Source organism: Ruditapes philippinarum, unplaced genomic scaffold (assembly GCF_026571515.1).
Source record: "Ruditapes philippinarum isolate M1 unplaced genomic scaffold, ASM2657151v2 ctg6021_1_1_1_1, whole genome shotgun sequence".
Lineage (NCBI taxonomy): Eukaryota > Metazoa > Mollusca > Bivalvia > Venerida > Veneridae > Ruditapes > Ruditapes philippinarum.
In genome coordinates this window covers 128,495-148,882 of record NW_026856506.1, presented here as the reverse complement: position 1 = coordinate 148,882, position 20,388 = coordinate 128,495, and the positions used below count along the sequence as shown (strand labels likewise).

Below are 20,388 nucleotides of genomic sequence, written 5' to 3'. Positions count from 1 at the left end.
TTCCAAATTTTTATCCAACATGGTGGTTTTGACTAGCTTCTAAATGAGTAGGTTTGTTTGTTTGTTTGTTTCATTTTACGCCTTTTTCCAACAGTATTTCAGTCATATAGGCGAAATGAGTAGGTTCTAATTGCACTATGCTATCACAAACTTTACAATATATGTTATGATTTGGTGTACTAAATAAGACAAAAACTGCATACAATAATACTGTACACAGCAAACAACACGGCTGAAGGCAACATAATTGTATATGCCATACAAGATAACTGTTTACACATAATGAACACACTGTGCTACACAGCTAAATCTGTCCCGACTGTCAATGTCAATATCATGAATTTTGATATCATGAATGTTGAACAATACAACTACATATACATTATATATATATATGTATACATGTAACGTGTACACTTCTGTAAAACACTGCAAATCAAATTCTATGCAACTGAGTTGTGTATTCACACAACACGTAATTATGTATACACATGGTGTACAAAACAAAACTGTCTGTGAACAAGATGACCTATCCTTGAGCAACCACCTTTAAACTGTTTCCATCCATAACATTCCGTAACTCTGCTGTAATTTCTCACTCATATTAATTATTTCTTACATTTTAGTAAAACAATCTTTAGCACTTGTCCAGATTGCAATGCCCTGAAAAAAACATTAAAGTTTATATATGAAATACAATTCTATACAACAAATAACATATGAGTGTTTGCACCTAAAAAAAGAAAATAGTTTCAAAGTATGCACTTGGGTAAGTTAATATAACCAGCTTAAGAGAATCCCCAAAAGTCAAATCAAGTAAAGTCAATATTTATTTAGAGTTGAAATATATATAACAGTATAAGATAAGCTCTATATCGCTTTTGACATGCAGAAATAACCAGTGCTCTCTTTGACATGACCTTAAAGTCCACTACGATTGTCTAAAACAAACATTTGTCATCAAATGTTATAAATGTCTCAAATTCTTGTAAGTTACCCGTATTGCATTGCTTCAACTCCCACTTGTCAAGAATTTAAACTGCCGCTATATCCTATTCATTATAGATACGGTACTTACATTCTGAAAGAGTAATCTTCAGTTGTATTCACATTATAAAAATTTGAGCAGCGCTATGACAAAGCCAACATGGTGCGTTTCCGACCAGCATGGATCCAGACCAGCCTGCGCATCCGTGCAATCTGGTCGGGATCCATGCTGTTCGCTATCAGTTTCCCTACTTGTAATAGGGTTTGTAGGTGAACAGCATGGATCCTGAACAGACTATGCAGATGAGCAGATGCACAGGCTGTCCTGGATCCATGCTTGTCGCAAACACACTAGGTTGGTTTTGTCATGGTAAGGTTCAAATATACTTTTTTTTCTTACCTTTTTACACTGTTTGATCTGCATGATGGCGTAATTTGTGAAAATCTCTTTCAGGTCTTTTGTTTTCTGTCTTTTAAATCTGTCTATATCACGCAAGGCAGCTTCTACAAATTTTCTGAAATTTAATTACAACACACTAGAATTCAGAGGAAAACAAGAATTTCTCTCAAATCAGAGGATTCACCTGACCCTGAAGTTTGTCAATGTATTTTAATGCAAATCAGTCAACAAATAAAGAATGTATGATCGTATGTGTAACTACAAATGTCTCCATAGGACACTAAAGCCCCACTTTATTTGCTGTCATAGTGGCTAATTTACATTCTGATACATATTTTATAATATTCAAGTGTTATATCAATAAGTAATATACTAGTATATAAACAAGAAGCGCCGCAATGCGACGAAAACCAGGTTTTCAACGGCCAAGTTTTTATGTGACAGCAATCAATAGGTCAAAGTGCACTGAAGTTATTGGGTAGAAGCTGAAAATTCTATTGTAAGCTAAAGCAAATGACCTTGAACTTGCTCCCAGATATCTAAGTAGCAATCCAAAGCTGCCACTCAGCAAGTTTGGTGTCAAAAGGTCAAAGCAAACTCAAGTTATAACATGAAAACCACATACATTAACCTTGATCACAGACACCTGGGTAGCAATCCCAAGCTGCCTCTTGATATAAGCTACCCATTCATTAAGTTTGGTGTCAAAAGGCCAAAGCAAACTCAAGTTATTGAGTGGAAACTGAATTTCTATTTTTAGTAACATTGACCTTGACCTTGAGCACAGACACCTGGATAGCAATCCAAAGCTGCCACTTGATATAAGCTATCCATACACCAAGTTTGGTGTCAATAGGCCAAACCAAACTCAAGTTATTGAGCAGAAACTGAATTTCTATTTTTAGTAACAGTGACCTTGACCTTGATAACAGACACCTGGGTAGCAATCCCAAGCTGCCTCTTGATATAAGCTATCCATACACCAAGTTAGGTGTCAATAGGCCAAAGCAAACTCAAGTTATAGAGCGGAAACTGAATTTCTATTTTTAGTAACAGTGAACTTGACCTTGATCACAGACACCTGGATAGCAATCCCATGCTGCCTCTTGATATAAGCTATCCATACACCAAGTTTGGTGTAAATAGGCCAAACCAAACTCAAGTTATTGAGCGGAAACTGAATTTCTATTTTTAGTAACAGTGACCTTGACCTTGATCACAGACACCTGGGTAGCAATCCCAAGCTGCCTCTTGATATAAGCTATCCATACACCAAGTTTGGTGTCAATAGGCCAAACCAAACTCAAGTTATTGAGCGGTAACTGAATTTCTATTTTTAGTAACAGTGACCTTGACCTTGATCACATACACCTGGGTAGCAATCCCAAGCTGCCTCTTGATATAAGCTATCCATACACCAAGTTTTGTGTCAATAGGTCAAAGCAAACTCAAGTTATTGAGCGGAAACTGAATTTCTATTTTTAGTAACAGTGACCTTGACCTTGATCACAGACACCTGGGTAGCAATCCCAAGCTGCCTCTTGATATAAGCTATCCATACACCAAGTTTGGTGTCAATAGGCCAAAGCAAACTAAAGTTATTGAGCGGAAACCAAAAGTTGACGCCTGCCCGCCCACCTGCCCGCCGAATTTGGCATTACAATAACCCGGTTTTCGTTGAAAACCTGGTTTAAAAAAAGTATCAAAACAAGTAAAATTTCAGGGGCATCTGTAATTGAGTGGTTATGTTCAATGACTTCAAACCACTAGCCCCTCACTACTGTAGTTTCTAATCACCCCATTATTATTCTTTTACGCAAGAAAACTATAGAGCCACCTTACACAATGACCTACTAACCTTGGAGTTTGATAGACAACTCTGACTGATTGTACCACAAACAATTCATATAAAGTCAGTGTTTTTTTCACCACAATATTTGGCGAAATTTGGCCCCATTCCCTCCTCAAAATAGTATGTTTTTTCCCCCTCAAAGCTGAAATTTCCCCCTATACAGAAGCCCGAATCTGCATGCAATGAATATCATATTTTTTTTTTTGCAACTAACTGCCGAAATTTGTTTTATTTTATGCCTGTAAGACTTACTGTTAAGCAAGGTTGTTTACAAATCGTTCACGGGTAGGTAAGGGGAGCTACTCCTGGCATCCCAACAAGTTTAACATGCGACACGTTGATATTTTAGCTCCATATATTAAGAGAAAGCAACATATTTTAAACTTTGTGTTGCAACAGCTGCTCCCTTTTTCTACCGGAAAGAAAACAATATAAACAAAATAAATAAACAAATAAAATTCCCCCTCCTCTTGCATTCCCCCCCCCCCTCCAAAGGGCACCGACCCCCTTCCCCCAAAAGTGATAAAAAAACAACGACAGTAGAATAGATAAAATAGAAAATTATTTCGTGACAAGATAAACAACTTACTGTGTTTCTTCATTAATTTGTGCCAGTTCTTGTTCTGTAAGTTTGATTTGCTCATCTAGATGTTTCAACTTTAGTTCCCGTTGCTCCTGTGTGTCGTTACCAAACAGAGCTTTCTTCATTCCACTTAGGCTAAATCCTCCTGCAGTCTTCCCCTGAGCCTTACATAGAACAATAATCAAATTATCAAAACAAATTTTAACATTATTTGAGCCGTGTCATGACAAAACCAACATAATGGGTTTGCGACCAGCATGGATCCAGACCAGCCTGAGCATCCGCGCAGTCTGATCAGGATCCATGCTGTTCGCTATCAGTTTCTCTACTTGTTATAGAGTTGTAAGCAAACAGCATGGATCCTGATCAGACTGCGCGAATGCGCAGGCTGGTCTGGATCCATGCTAGTCGCAAACCCATTATGTTGGTTTTGTCATGACACGGCTCATTTATGTCTCCTCTTGACGCTTTTGTTCTAAAAACTTAAAATGTAACCTGATGTTAATAATCAGTATGTGAAAAACAAAAATACTTATTGTTCTAAAACAAGTTCACATATAAATTATGTAATGCATATCAAAGGAAATTATAAGGATATTAACTTGGCACAGATTGTTTCGAAAGATGAATTTTTGGTGTTTAGGAATTATAAATGACTAAAAGCAGAATTCTTTGAAAAACAAATATGGCACTTACTTTTATAGCATTTGTTCAGAACATTAACCATAATTATATCCCCCCTTGATTATTAAACATAACCTTAAGCAGGGGATTGTGCTTGGTGGTTAAGAAAGAGTTGGTGCCTTGACATTTAATTCTGTCATGAGTGGGATTCATACAAAATGTCTTTGGTTTAATTTTTTTTTGTTTAATGCATGCTTGTCACAGAAATAATGCATATACTGGCATGCACAATCTCTAGAAAACAAATGAGCCGTGTCATGACAAAACCAACATAATGGGTTTGCGACCAGCATGGATCCAGACCAGCCTGCGCAGTCTGATCAGGATCCATTATGTTCGCTGACAAACACAATTACAAATAGAGAAACTGATAGCGAACAGCATGGATCCTGATCAGACTGCGCGGATGCGCAGGCTGGTCTGGATCCATGCTGGTCGCAAACCCATTATGTTGGTTTTGTCGTGACACGGCTCAAATATGAACACTTGACATACCAGCATTTCTTTTTGACTGGATTTACTAGCAAGACTATCCTCGGCTCTTTCATGGTCATACTGCATACATTCATACTTCCTACATACTGACCTGTTCATTAATAGAAATAAACAGCTTTATTATGGATCTCAATAATAAATTTCGCATAAAATCCCCAATTTAAAGACAATTCCCCAAACTGTGAAAATTCTCAAAACTCAACTTTTAGGCTTAAATTGCATGGCTTTTTTTTTTATTAACAGAACCATTCACGTGTTTAAATAGGTTCTGGTTAATTCTTTTACTTTCCAAAGGGTCACCATGCTAAAATTCTCCAATATAAAAGGTATGGACTGTTGTAAAGCAGGGTAGATTCCCAGTTCAGAAAATAACGAAAGGTCTTTTAACATTTTAACATGCATAGATGTGTACCTCTTATTTGTAGTTTCTTCCTTTCATGGGAAAAACTAATACATGTTTTTGTTAGAGACTAAGAGATGGACAAGTCCAATTAAGAAATTTAGCAAGGTAAGGCTATAATACTAAGCCTGATAATATCAATTTAATCTGCAGTATGTCCCAGGCCGCAAACTCCTTATCAGTCATGTGACACTCATAACCAGTTGAAATCAGGGGAATTATGTTACTGTATATAGTAACAAGTGTATTAACGGTCCATCATTCTTATATGGACTGGATGACGTCATATTAAATCTTAAAGATCAGGTTTTTTTGCCTGTTTAATTTGATTAACAAAAATTGAATAACAAAAGAAGAGCATGATTTTTTGCTGTATCACTTGAAAATAATAATAATTATTCCGACTAGGGTTTGAGATATTTCACACACTGAACAAATAAATTATTATTTGAAAGTAAATTATAGTAAAAATGTCAGCAACAAAAGGGATGAAAGGATTTAGATTCGGTATAATATAACAAATAAAACATGGCCTTTCGGGCAAAATGCAAGTTTACGGACTGGTTGGTCAGACCTCAGAAGGTATATGTCCCTCAGCTGCGCTTCGGGCCATATACCTTCCTCAGTCTGACCAATCAATCCGTAAACTTGCATATTGCCCTCAAGGCCATGTATTATTTGTTAAATATAAATTATAGTAACAAGTGTATTAATTCTAATTATAACACAAGCATAACAAACAAATAATGCTACCAAAGGAGATGATCAAAGAATAAAGTCAACTTACCTGAGAGATTCACCAAATGCCATATACTCCTTCAACTGATCTGCATATTGTTCTTCCTCCTCCAATATAGCATCAATAGACTGTGAATCCCTGTAAGAATCTTAACCATAATTAATAGCTCAAATCTAACTCAGGCAGCTTTGAGGAAACTAGAACCATGGCCTTGTTGATATGGGGAAAATAAAGCAATTTTCATAAAGATGTACTTGCACAGTCATATAATGCCCTGAAATACTTGCAAATTAATATAAATCCCTGCAAAACTTACATATTTCATTAATACCCTGAAATACTTACTGTACACAGTCATATCATTTCCTACAATATTTACACATTCCTATAATGCCCCAGAATACTTTCACATTCATATAATTCCTTGCTATACTTGTAAATTCATATAATGCCCTGCAATACTTTCATACTCATATATTTCCTTCCAAAACTTATAAATTCATATAATGCCCTGCAATACTTGTAAATTCATATAATGCCCTGCAATACTTTAACACTCATATTTTTCCTTCCAATACTTATAAATTCATATTATGCCCTTCAATACTTGCACATTCATACAAAGCCCTGCAATACTTGAATATTCATTTACTTCCCTGCAATACTTACACATTCATATAATGCCCAGCACTCTGTAGAGGTTCTGACATATCTTTCTCTATACCACTCCATTCGTTGAACACTCGGTGATAGTTTGCATGCAGTTTATGTATACCATACTGATGATCAGCCATCCTCTATAATACACAATCAATTTTTTTAAATCTATTCTTGATATACTCTTGACTAACCATGATTAGACTCTTAAGTTTATTATTTTACACTATATTTCTATATGTTACAACCTCTGTGTTGAAGCAATTTGTTGATATAAGCATTTTATTATGAGGTGGAAAAAATCCAATTTTAATATTGCATACATGACATCTCAAGACACTTGGGGAAAATCAAAGACATGTTTCAAATTTAGAACATCTTAAACCGACCCTTTTTCAGAGACCACAATAAGTCTACATGTTTCATGTCATGAATGCTGGTATACAATATAGTTTTATACAACTATGTAGCTTTGGTTTAATGCTAGAGAATATACAGTGTAGAACCACTACAAATTTAGATTAACAAGATATGTTTGTAAAACATGTATGCCCCCTATCAGCAGCCAATTATTCATGTGATAAGGTAATTATGCATGACTTTTGACCCAGTGATCAAACAATTAATAAAGGTTATCAAGTATCTACTGGTCATGACCTTGACCTTTGACCCCTTGACCCAAAACTCAATAGGGGTCATCTGCTGGTCACCACCAATCATCATACAAAGTTTGAAGTTCCTAGGCCTAAGCGTTTTTAGTTAATTGATCGGAAACCGTTTTTACCTACAAGGTCAATGTTACATGACCTTTGACCCCTTGACCCTAAAAACAATAGGTCATCTGCTGGTCATGACCAATCACCATACCAAGTTGAAGTTCCTAGGCCTAAGGGTTCTTAAGTTATTGATCGGAAAGCATTTTTACCTACAAGGTCAATGTGACCTTTCCCTTTGACCCCTTAACCCCAAAATCAGTAGGGGTCATCTGCTGGTCATGACCAATCACCATACCAAGTTTGAAGTTCCTAGGCCTAAGGGTTCTTTAGTTATTGATCGGAAACTGCTTTTACCTAAGAGGTCAATGTGACCTTGACCTTTGACCCCTTGACCCCAAAATCAATAGGGGTCATCTACTGATCATGACCAATCACCATACCAAGTTTGAAGTTCCTAGGCCTAAGGGTTCTTTAGTTATTGATCCGAAACTGTTTTTACCTAAGAGGTCAATGTGACCTTGACCTTTGACCCCTTGACCCCAAAATCAATAGGGGTCATCTACTGATCATGACCAATCACCATATCAAGTTTGTAGTCCCTAGGCCTAAGGGTTCTTTCGTTATTGATCGGAAACCGTTTTTACCTACAAGGTCAATGTGACCTTGACCTTTGACCCCTTAACTCCAAAATCAATAGGGTCATCTACTGATCATGACCAATCACCATATCAAGTTTGAAGTCCCTAGGCCTAAGGGTTCTTTCGTTATTGATCGGAAACCGTTTTTAACCTACAAGGTCAATGTGACCTTGACCTTTGACCACTTAACCCCAAAATCAATAGGGGTCATCTGCTGGTCATAACCAATCACCATACCAAGTTTGAAGTTCCTAGGCCTAAGGGTTCTTTTGTTATTGATCGGAAACCGTTTTTACCCAAGAGGTCAATGTGACCTTGACCTTTGACCCCTTGACCCCAAAATCGTTAGGGGTCATCTACTGATCATGACCAATCACCATACCAAGTTTGAAGTTCCTAGGCCTTAAGGTTCTTTACTTATTGATCGGAAACCGTTTTTGCTTACAAGGTCAATGTGACCTTGACCTTTGACCCCAAAATCAATAGGGGTCATCTACTGATCATGACAAATCACCATACCAAGTTTGAAGTTCCTAGGCCTTAAGGTTCTTTAGTTATTGATCGGAAACCGTTTTTGCTTACAAGGTCAATGTGACCTTGACCTTTGACCCCTTGACCCCAAAATCAATAGGGGTCATCTACTGATCATGACAAATCACCATACCAAGTTTGAAGTTCCTAGGCCTTAAGGTTCTTTAGTTATTGATCGGACACCGTTTTTGCTTACAAGGTCAATGTGACCTTGACCTTTGACCCCTTGACCCCAAAATCAATAGGGGTCATCTACTGATCATGACAAATCACCATACCAAGTTTGAAGTTCCTAGGCCTTAAGGTTCTTTAGTTATTGATCGGAAACCGTTTTTGCTTACAAGGTCAATGTGACCTTGACCTTTGACCCCTTGACCCCAAAATCAATAGGGGTCATCTACTTGTCATGACCAATCACCATACCAAGTTTGAAGTTCCTAGGCCTAAGGGTTCTTTAGTTATCACTCGGAAACCATTTGGTCTACGGACCGACGGACCGACGGACCGACAAGTGCAAAGCAATATACCCCCTTTTTTTCAAAAGGGGGCATAAAAATGTACTGAGTAAAAGTAGACTTACAGCTCGAACTTTAAGAAGATTGGCTATGTTACTCTGTAGTTCTCCACTGTAATTCTTTACTTCTTCAAATCGTCTGAAATTAGTGACATTATTAATAATGAATGTGTGAACCAACAACAAAGTCAATGTATCAATTTAACACTCTAGCCAGTTAAGGTTACACAGTTTAAAAAGTAAAAATATAAATGCCATGGTTATCAAAAACTATGGAGGCCTGCACAAGTTTACCTAAAACAAATCTTGAGTTGAGATTATTAACTCTGTCCCTCTGATAATACAGCCATGCCATCCTGCTTTTCAGTAAAAGAAAATCAACGTAATTATCATAACATTTTGATATTGAAATACCTGTAATTTATGTAATTTCCTGTAAACAAGTAAAATTTGGACCAGTCCATTCAAACTTTATGAGATTTTGATATCAAAATGAAACAAGAATGCCATGATGGTCCTAGATCACTCACCTGACCCATCAAACTCATCCGAACAAGCATTCTGACCAAGTTTCATGACAGATGAGTCAAATATGTGAACACTAGAGTGTTAACAAGAATTATCCATATTTGAGCAGTGTGACCTAGTTTTTACCCAGGTGACCCATATTCGAACTTGACCTAGAAATCATCAAAACAAACTTTCAGACCAATTTACAGGATATTTGGATCAAAACAGTAGCCACTAGAGTGTTAACAAGATTTTTCTATTTTTAGCTCCTGTGACCTAGTTTTTCATCCCAGATGACCCATGTTCGAACTCATCTGAGCTATCACCTAGACAAGCATCCTAACAAAGTTTTATGATGATTGAGGCAAAAATGTGACCGCTATAGTGCAAACAAAGTTTTTCTATTTTTAGCTCTGGTGACCTAGTTTTTAATCCAAGATGACCCATGTTCGAACTCATCCGAGCTATCACCTAGACAAGCATCCTGACAAAGTTTTATGATGATTGAGGCAAAAATGTGACTGCTAAAGTGTTAACAAGGTTTTTCTATTTTAAGCTCCTGTGACCTAGTTTTTAATCCGAGATGACCCATGTTCAAACTCATCCAAGCTATCACCTAGACAAGCATCCTGACCTAGTTTGATAATGATTGAGGTAAAAATGTGACCACTAGAGTGTTAACAAGGTTTTTCTATTTTTAGCTCTGGTGACCTAGTTTTTCATCCAAGATGACCCATGTTCAAACTCATATGAGCTATCAACTAGATAAGCATCCTGACCAAGTTTGATGATGATTGAGGCAAAAATGTGTCCACAAGAGTGTTAACAAGGTTTTTCTATTTTTAGCTCTGGTGACCTAGTTTTTCATCGGAGATGACCAATGTTCGAACTCATCCGAGGTATCACTTAGACAAGTATCCTGACCAAGATTAATGATGATTGAGGCAAAAATGTGACCGCTAGAGTGTTAACAAGGTTTCCTATTTTTAGCTCCTGTGACCTTGTTTTTAATCCGAGATGACCCATGTTCAGACTCATCCGAGCTATCAACTAGATAAGCATCCTGACAAAGTTTGATGATGATTGAGGCAAAAAGGTGACCGCTAGAGTGTTAACGAACATGTGTGGACGGACGAAAAGCCTTCAACGATCCTAAAAGCTCACCCTGAGCTAGCTCAGGTGAGCTTAAAAAAAAAGAAATGCCAACAGTATAGACTGTAGTCAGATTGCACAATTGTGCAGGCTGGCCTGGCCTTATGCTGATGGCAAAGCCTCATCACTTGTTTCAGCAGGTTGAAGCTGAAAAGGTTAGAATATCAGCTAACAAACTCTTTGCAGTTAATAAGCATTAGAAAAGGAATTTTGTCAATACATACTTATCTGGTTTCTTGAGACGAAATGATGCGCTGATAGCTTTCAATCTAGATTCTGCCTGGAAACAAACAGAGGGATCAATAAAAATATGCATACATACCACAGCCTAAGAATGGAGAATGAAAATAAGCAAGAAACAGTAGAATAAGCAAAATAGCCAAGTACCATCTAACATGTTGTAACAGAATTTACCCCTTATTCTTTTAATTAAATATAGAATGTATCAATTACTATTATTGACTCAATTCGTAAACACCCATCACAGGGTAAGCCTCAATTATGTTTTTTATTTTTCAAAAGCTTTTTACTTTTGATGCCCAAACCTTACTCATTTGCTATTTAGTTGAGCCACCTTTTGCTTCTCTTTCTTTTTGGCAATACGTATAATAATTAAGTCCAGATTTTTGTATGGCAGTCATAAATTTTGCTCCTTTTTGATTACAAATTATTTCACATTCAGGGCTTTTGCCTTCTAGTGATAAGCAATTTGCATGTTTTAAATCAATTATTACAACATTAATTTTTAAAACATATGTTTGCCCTTTTTAGGGAAAGAAAAATTCATTCATTTCGGAGGCTTCATGTGCCTTAAATTAAGAAAAAAATAAAGCAATTACTTGTTAGAAAGCTTAACAGCATATTACAAGATAATATTGTGCTTGCCAAAGTTGATTTCCACATGTAAAATGTTAAGCCGATGTTTCAAATAGTCAAACAAAAACAAGCACATTTAGAGATACATGTATTCTTTAACCAAAAAACTTTTTCTTTCACAACAGGTAGTTAAAGTGTATAAAGCTAAATCTGTGGACATATCTTATGAATATTTAACAACAGTAAAATTATTGTTTTCATAACCTTTTGGTCATTGTTGAAATATATGTAACAAAGAATGTCTGTGCAGTTCAATATACATATTAAGTGAACGTAAACAGAATAAAATATTCCGGAACAAAATATTCTGCTGCTATTTTTGGTAGGGTTGCCCGTTGGCAATGATTTCACCCATGCTCTATTCGCTTTCAATAAAAAATACAAATTTCTTTCATTCTAGTTATTCTTTAATTATCATTTAAATCACAATATAAACAACAATAATTTTACAATTCACAGACAGCAAATATATAGCTTTATACACTTTTAGAGTAAAATAATTTATAAAATAGCTAGATTTGAACATATAAGCTATCATAGTTCATACAGTCATGTAGTTGCTGATATCTGTCACTAGATATCGGGTACACCAAATCTTACCTTACTCTGAAACTCTGTTGCATATACAGAATCTTTCCAGCCTTCATCCTGTAAAATGAATAATAAAATTGATTGTACATTCTTCTGCTGAAAATCTCATTTCAATGCCTGTTTAAAAGTTATTTATTGAGCAAAAATAGATATGTGACTATGTAAAATATTAATCAATGTGCAAAAAAACATATAATTTTTAATAGATGTCTCATTTACCTGACCAAAAAAAGTTAATCAAGCAAAATTGGAAAATTCAATAACAACTCTTAGAGGCTTGTGTAATTTGAGTGCCAGGGTACATGATTACTTTAGAGTAAAAGATAAGAATGTAGAAACAAATTTTCAGAAGTTATATAACAATCAGCTGACAGGCAGATTATAATTATTCATACCTTTTGAAGAAAACCGATAAAGATTTTATCCAAACACAGAATGGGGTGGGCTGCACATCTCAACAAATATATCTGGAAAATTGTTATTATTGCATTATTATTACGCTTAATTCACAATACAGTTGAAAGTGACAGACTAACTGCACAGTCAAAATAAATATAAAATACTCTTGATTATAAAATTTATTTAACATATTAATTTGTCTTTACAAGGTTACTGAAGACAGTTTCCTTTATTTTGTCTTTAAAAGGTTACTGAAGACAGTTTCCTTTATTTTGTCTTTACAAGGTTACTGAAGACAGTTTCCTTTATTTTGTCTTTACAAGGTTACTGAAGACAGTTTCCTTTATTTTGTCTTTACAAGGTTACTGAAGACAGTTTCCTTTACAAACAGAATATTGCTGTTTAAATTACCAAACATGAAATTTTACAGTCATGAAAAAAAAATTAGTCTATCATTAGAGGTGAATGTTGTTGGAGTCCTTTCATGCTTTTTTTTGCTATTTACTCTTATCATAAGAGTAAATAACCAAAAGTTATGGGCATAACACTTATTCTAAACATATTTCTTCAACTGAAAGTTAGAAACAGTCCAAGTCTGATAGACAGTAATATTTGACAATTTTTAAATTATTCTATTTTTTTATATATTATTCTTCATACATGTATATCATGTCAATATTTCCAAAGTAATAAAACAATATATTTCTCTCTTGAACACACACTTGAAATAAAACTTTATGACATAATTAATCATACATAACTAATAACATCAATATTAATTTATTGTAAATATGGCAGATAAGACAAACCTACAACCTCTTGTATACAAGGCAGATACTGCAACACTTGGCAACTACTGACTGGTGTAATCATTAATGTTGTCTCACTCATATAAACAACATACACAATTGTTTTTAAGGAATAAATAATGTGCTTACTTCAAGCGCTGCTCTTCTACGCTCAATAAATTCTGGTTCAAATTTGTCTGTAGCCATATTCTGCCATGTGTATGTAGCCTATAAATAAATAGCATTTCAATGAAACTAAAATTCGAAATGTTTTCCAATCTACAGTAACTGCAACTCTATCAATATTGTCAACTGTTATAGAATAAAGTACATTGTACTTGGCATTCTGACTGATTTAACCCATACCCTGCAGACTACAGGAACCAGAAGTTATCAGCCTTCACCACTAGTAGATAGCAAGGTCAGTCTGCACTTCTGTTCTCTGTTGTCTGACCATCCTTAATACTTTTGCTAGGACAATGTTTTGTATTCAATATTGAAATCCTTTAAACTTTCAGTGGACAGTTCCAAATTTAAAGCTGGACAGATCACAGTATTTCTATCTTGTTGGCTTAAATACCTCACATTTACCATAGTCTGATCTAATGTCAAAGGAAAACAAGTTCCTTATACAATTAAGCATAATAAGGATTAGAACAAGAGCCATGTCAACATGGCCATCCCCCGCCGAATGTGTTTGCTCATTGGAAGAATGTTTATGTAGTAGAGCGGAATAATTCCATTTTAAGAGGTCTTTTGGTAATGAAAACTGATGGCTATAGTTATTACAGATTTGAAACCTATGTGAATACTGATGGCTGAAAATAACAAAGGGCAATTACTGAAAAATAATGCAGGGTAGGTTATCATTCTTGTGTGCTGCATCCCTACCCACCTATGAAGTTTCAAGTTGATACCTCAAATACTTTTTGAGAAAAAAATTGAATTGAAAAATTAAGTATGAAAAAGAACAAAGGGCAATAACTCAAAAATTATAAAAGGTAGAGTTATCATTCTTGTGCAGTGCACACTTCCTGAGTGAGATCTATGCACCTATGAAGTTTCATTTTGATATCTCAAATACTTTTTGAGATAAGCTCTGGACAAAATAGCATGAAAAAAAACAAAGGGCAATAACTCAAAAATTGTAAAGGGATGAGTTATCATTCTTGCGCACAACATTCCTCCTCAATAAGATCTATCCACCTATGACATTTCATGTTGATATCTCAAACACTTTTTGAGTTATGCTCCACTCAGGTGAAAAATTAGGTATGAAAAATAACAAAGGGCAATAACTTAAAAATTAAGAAAGGTAGAGTTATCATTCTTGTGCACTGCACACCTCCTGAGTGAAATCTATGCACCTATGAAGTTTCATGTTAATATCTCATAGGCTTTTGGAGTTATGCTCTGGACAAAAATCAATTTTGAAAAATAACAAAGGGCAATAACTCAAAAATCATGCAAGGTAGAGTTATCATTCTTGTGCACTGCACTCCTCCTCAATGAGGTCTATCCACCTATGAAGTTTCAAGTTGATAACTTTAATACTTTTAGAGATATGCTCCGGACAAAAATGTCGGACGGACGGACGGATGGACGAACGGAAGGTCGGACGGACGGAGACTATTTCTATATCCTCCGCCGAAAATTTTCGGCGGGGGATAATAAAGACCAAACACATAACTGTGAATGTCATGAATTTCCATCTTCTATAGAATTTCCCATGGCTAAAAACCTTGCATTACCATTTAGATCTTGTAATCACCATGAAAGTTACCAGAAGAATGATAAAACTCAAATGGCACTTACTTTTTTCTCTGGTAATGGTGGAATAACTAATGCTGGGTGCATTATATCAAGGTAATTTCTGAGTATTTCAAATTCACTATATCGTCTCCATAAAGAAGTTGTACCATCACCTTTACATTTAACACTGTTGTCCATAATCCTGAATATTGAAACAAGGAACTGATTAAACAACTCAAATACTTACAGTTGCTTCAATCTTTCAACTTTTTTTAAGTCATACATTTACTCCTATATACATGTATTGTAATCTGTGCTGCTAGAACTTAAAGTATGACAGTCATTCAATATCATGCCATGAATATCACGATATCAACAATATTCAATATTTAATTATACATCAATTCACCATTTCATTACATTTTAGAACATCAATTAATTTTAAATTTTTTCTCTCTGTCTTGTGAAAATACTTCCTAATTGCGTCTATAAGGAACAGAAAATTTTTTAATCACTTCATAACCAGCTTGTTTTTGTTGTTGTGTTGGATTTCACATCGCACCAACACAGTCGGTATAGGTCATATGGCGATTTTACACTTTCAAGCAAGAACAGGCACCTGAGTTGAACTACCGACATTGTGTAAGCTAGCAGGATAGCTTCATCACATGAAAGAATACAAAGTCCTGTAGGTATTTGAACCCACAACAGTGAGAGGCAAGTGGTTTGAAGTCAATGGCCATAACCACTCTGCCACTTCTATGTATATTTTCAGAGGTCAGCGAAAATGTATGCAACATTACTAGCCAGATTCTTTATTATAAAAAATGAAGCTACCTTGTCTCAACTAGATACACCATATATGTGTCTGTCATCTTCATGGCTGTTGTTGTTCTTTTCTCAGGTTCTGACACTCTTATCTCCATCCACTGTAACATGTTTGTCTGCAAAAAATGAAAATTCAGGATTTGTATGATAAAGTAGCATTATGTTGTCAAGGTGAGTTGAATAATATCTTTCTAAATAAAAGCATATCACTAAATAAAAAATATTGACCTTTTCAAAAAAAAATAAGAAAAATTCCAGTACAGATTTAGCTCTGGGTAGTGACACCTAATGAAGTACAATGCGATATTTCTATTACTTATTTTTTACTATTTAACTGTTTAAGGAGGAAAAACTTTATGATGTTGAGAAAAAGTTTAGAGAAAGCCAACTTGAGATTTTTCTCAGGTGAGTAAGAATCTCAGTCAATATTGAGACAATCTTAAGTTGAGATTTATCTCAGTTTGAGAGCGTTTGTGAAAGTCAGGCAGGCCTGGCTTTCACTACATATATAACTTTCTCAAGTATACAGGAGGAACAGTACATTTCGTTTTTTACATTGTCATAAAACGGGTCTTGACCCGTGAAAATTCTCAAATGCACTCATTTGTCCCGTCATAAAATCAGCTCGCGTGTCATTTTTGACCCGTGGAAATTTCCGATGGATGCATGGAAACTTTACTGTTTGTCAATCAATTTGCGTCACCGCGCTAGACAGAGCTATTAGCCCCGCCTACAGGTACAGTAGGCGTGACGAATTATCCGCATTAAAGCGGTTTAAGCCAATCACTGACTGATACGCACGTGGTTAGCGTCTGATAGCGAGAATTGATATTGAAAGTTGTCGCTAATCAATATACGCGGCATATCATGTGTGCATAATAATTTTCATTAATTGGTAAACAATAACAATATTGTACACGCTTTTACAATGGGTGGGGGTTTGTCACACTTCGTATGAAGATTGGACTGCGGTAATTGTAATTGCAGCGGTAAGTAGGAATGAACGTTTTGAAGTATATTTGCAGGTGGCTAATTTAGTCTACCGGTATTGTTCATTTTCAACACCTTAGTAAATTAAAATTAAAAACATAATAATGTTTTTGCTCAAAATTTTAGGCAACTGTATTTATAAACTTACATATTCTCAGCTTATTTGAATTGATGTACCGTTAGTGTTAACGTCGCCGTGTTCGAACCCTATATTACATTAAAATTTTTAGTGTATGTGCTCTTAATAAGCATTTTATCATGGCTCAAAAAAGCCTGTTTGACTTAGGATTTGCTGGTACAAAACGTACTCGTGAAAGTGATGTTGAGAGTTTGAGTGTCACACCAACTAAGCGTGCCAAAAATGACAATAATCCAGAAACACCAAAGTCTAAAACAAAAAGAAAGTTCAGAGAAAATTGGTTAGAAGAATTCAAATGGTTGGAAATGAAAGTTGTAGATGGACAATATAGATTGTTTTGTACATGGTGCCGCGATACAAAAAAGAACAACCCTTATGCAAATGGTGGTAGCACAAATTTACAACATAGTGCAATTGACAGACACCAAAACAAAAATCCTGACCACTTAAGAGTTAGCAAATGGTAGACTGCTAATTAAGTCTAAAAAAACAACAAAAGATGCTTTGTTGATTCAAGAAGCTAAACAAACAGCACAAAGCTCAGCCTCAAAGGTCTGTGTTGAATATGTCTTAATTTATAACAAAACAACAAAATAATATTATGACAGATATTTGCATATTAAATTTAAATTTATAGCACTGAGCCATTCTTGCCCTTTCTTCCATTTTTCGTTAAATTAAACTGGTTTTTCACACCCCCTTTTTTTTGTTCCTTATCACTTCTTTCTGACCACGTTAACTTTCTTTTATTCCAGGCACTCCGCCTTTTTAATACTTTAAGCACGCCATGATGTTTACTGTGTGCTTTCGACTAAATTAATGATGTTGGCCTATGAAAATAATTTTCAGTGTCTATTCTAGGACGCGCGATTGCGCGATTCACGCTAGTATTTAACAGATCGCGCACAATTGAAAATCATGTGCGTGAAAATCGCGCATCTATAAAAAAAGTTAACAAAACCGTAAAACTTCCATCCCGCATTATATTTGGTTGTTTTGTTTACATTTACACCGAAAACTGAAGGGAGGTAACTGTAAGCTGATTATAATAATTTAGTACCGTATGGTACTGGTTACGTGAGTTGACGGAAATTAACGGAATGTTCCGTATCGACCGGAACTAGTGTGCTAGGTCTGACAGTTGGGCGCCATTTTAGTGTAGTAAATAATCAAGAAAAATGAGGCAATTCCTAGCTTGGCTACGATCTAGACGTGAAAGATAGTTCGATTATTTGTATTGCCAATCCCTTTATAATCAATCGCGGCAGTTCTGTAATAATTTGTTTTCGTTTAAAAATTAAGGGGGGACAACTTCTGCTGCCTTAAATAAATATTATTGTTTTAATTATGTCATCGGTTGAACGCCTCAGTGTAAACTTAATGCAGACTTTTTAACATTGGCAGTTTATATTGGCACCCTTTGATTTTGAAAATCGCCCCCTTTTTTGAAATAGAGGGGGGAAAATCACCCCTATTTTTCAATTCCTAGAATAGACACTGAATTTTTACATAACCCAATGTTCAAGAAGAGTAATCTCGCTAGCATCAACTGAGGAATTCGTCAATATAATAATGAACATTAACTGCCCTCGTCCCTAAAAACTGTCAGGCAGTCGGACCGATTTTAGCTTAAAAATCATCTGTGCAAAATATGTTAGTTATGTCTGCTGTGCTGACGTTTTTCTACAGATTCATCTATATTGCATATTAATGTCAACCCCCTCACAGGGACGTAGACATTTTTCAGGAAGTCTAGAAAATTATATAAACCAAAAATAAATTTTGATTTGAATCTTGAAATGAAATATTTACTTTCAGAGGGTACATGATGACTCTTTAAAATTATATTTTGTACGGTTTGCAACGAGCAAAAGTCTAATAAATTATCGAATCGTACCTCACTACAGGCGAGGACAGGGAGGAGGACTAGTCCTATAAATATGACGTCGCTTTGAGATATTTTTGCTTCTGGGCAAAGCAACGTCATATCGAAATTGCTCAAAAACCCATAGCATGTTCCGCCAGAAAATCGGGCGGAACGAAAAACAATGAAGACAGCGTGTATTTACATATTTTTTTACCTATTTATGAACAAAACTAAAAAATAAATACCTTTTGTCAAAATAATTAACCTGTCACATCCGAAAAATCATGATTAAATCCTCTCATGTATTTCAATTCCTTTTACAGCCGATAAACAAATGGCGGCCGTAAAGTGCGCGAAATCTGATTGGCTAATTCAAATGCAAGCGTTTAACTGAGTCAGAACAATCTAACGGAATATTTTTTGAACGAAATAATTGCCCATGCACCGTCAGTGTGTTTGAATATATTTTTCCGTTCAAAAATTTGAAATCAATCTGTAAAGCACCTTGTTTAACCAGTATGGCTGATAGACAAAAACAGATTGATGTTTATATTTTATTTTAAATTGATAAGTACATCGTTTGACAGTTTTTGTGTATGATTGAGCATGAAATTGAAAGAAAATATGATAATCTTTTGAATAAAGCTTGCAAGGCAGGACACTAGACATTTTTGGAATTTTTTATGATGCTATGCGTTTTTGAGCAATAACTATTAGACGTCAGGCTTGACCGACAAAAACTACAACAAGCCTGTAACGTCTAATATATTGGACTAGGAGGAGGACCTATGTGGGGGACAGGGACAAAATTATTTTCACATAGATTAGTGCAAACTTCTGTCTTATCTGCACTGAATCACAACAAGCCGTTACGATCTTTGAGGAAGCAATTAAAATTCATTACTTTCCCCATCTTTTTGGCAACCTCTACAGAGTCCTCTTCTGGAGAACTTGGAAAATGGTCAGGGGAATATGTGGGTGAGTTATCGTCGGCCATTTTGGATAAATTTTCTTAATCAGAGTTGTGCCCCTTGTTGAATTTTACCGTACCGTTCCGTACGAATGACAGACTATTCTCCCGGAACCGGTCTCAAATTAGTCAACCGGTACAGAATTAGACCGAACCCGTTGAAGTCTAGAAAGTAGTTCTTTAAAATTTTGAAGTGGCCCAATTTAAGTCATAATTAAAGTGTATTTATTGCATTTGTGTAGTTTTTGTGTGTTATATGATGAGTTTAAAAGTTGTTTTTGTGTATTCTCCGGAAACTCATTTGTTGGCGGAAGGATAAAAGATGTACCA

The 20,388-nt window shown here is 35.5% G+C and overlaps 1 protein-coding gene across 1 annotated transcript; it reads right to left on the bottom strand.

Annotated features, from left to right (window-relative positions):
- Positions 1-385: 385 nt before the first annotated feature.
- On the bottom strand, positions 386-20,124 carry LOC132746803 (sorting nexin-4-like). The gene is made up of 14 exons (XM_060736055.1): positions 19,993-20,124; positions 16,102-16,208; positions 15,328-15,466; positions 13,663-13,740; positions 12,721-12,792; positions 12,335-12,382; positions 11,083-11,138; positions 9,263-9,335; positions 6,810-6,937; positions 6,189-6,278; positions 5,002-5,092; positions 3,829-3,986; positions 1,388-1,502; positions 386-663 (listed from the first exon to the last, which is right to left on the bottom strand). The coding sequence occupies exons 1-14, from the start codon at positions 20,083-20,085 to the stop codon at positions 616-618; spliced, it is 1,296 nt and encodes a 431-aa protein (XP_060592038.1). The 5' UTR covers positions 20,086-20,124; the 3' UTR covers positions 386-615.
- Between the last annotated feature and the right edge of the window lie 264 nt (positions 20,125-20,388).

Bases quoted from the DNA above. Each gene is read 5' to 3' on its own strand.
- LOC132746803 (XM_060736055.1), bottom strand. From the start codon at position 20,085: ATGGCCGACGATAACTCACCCACATATTCCCCTGACCATTTTCCAAGT. The intron at 16,209-19,992 runs GTAATGAATTTT...CATTTTTTGCAG, and splicing joins TTGCCAAAAAGATGGGGAAA to ACAAACATGTTACAGTGGAT. The intron at 13,741-15,327 runs GTAAGTGCCATT...ATTTATTTATAG, and splicing joins CACCATTACCAGAGAAAAAA to GCTACATACACATGGCAGAA.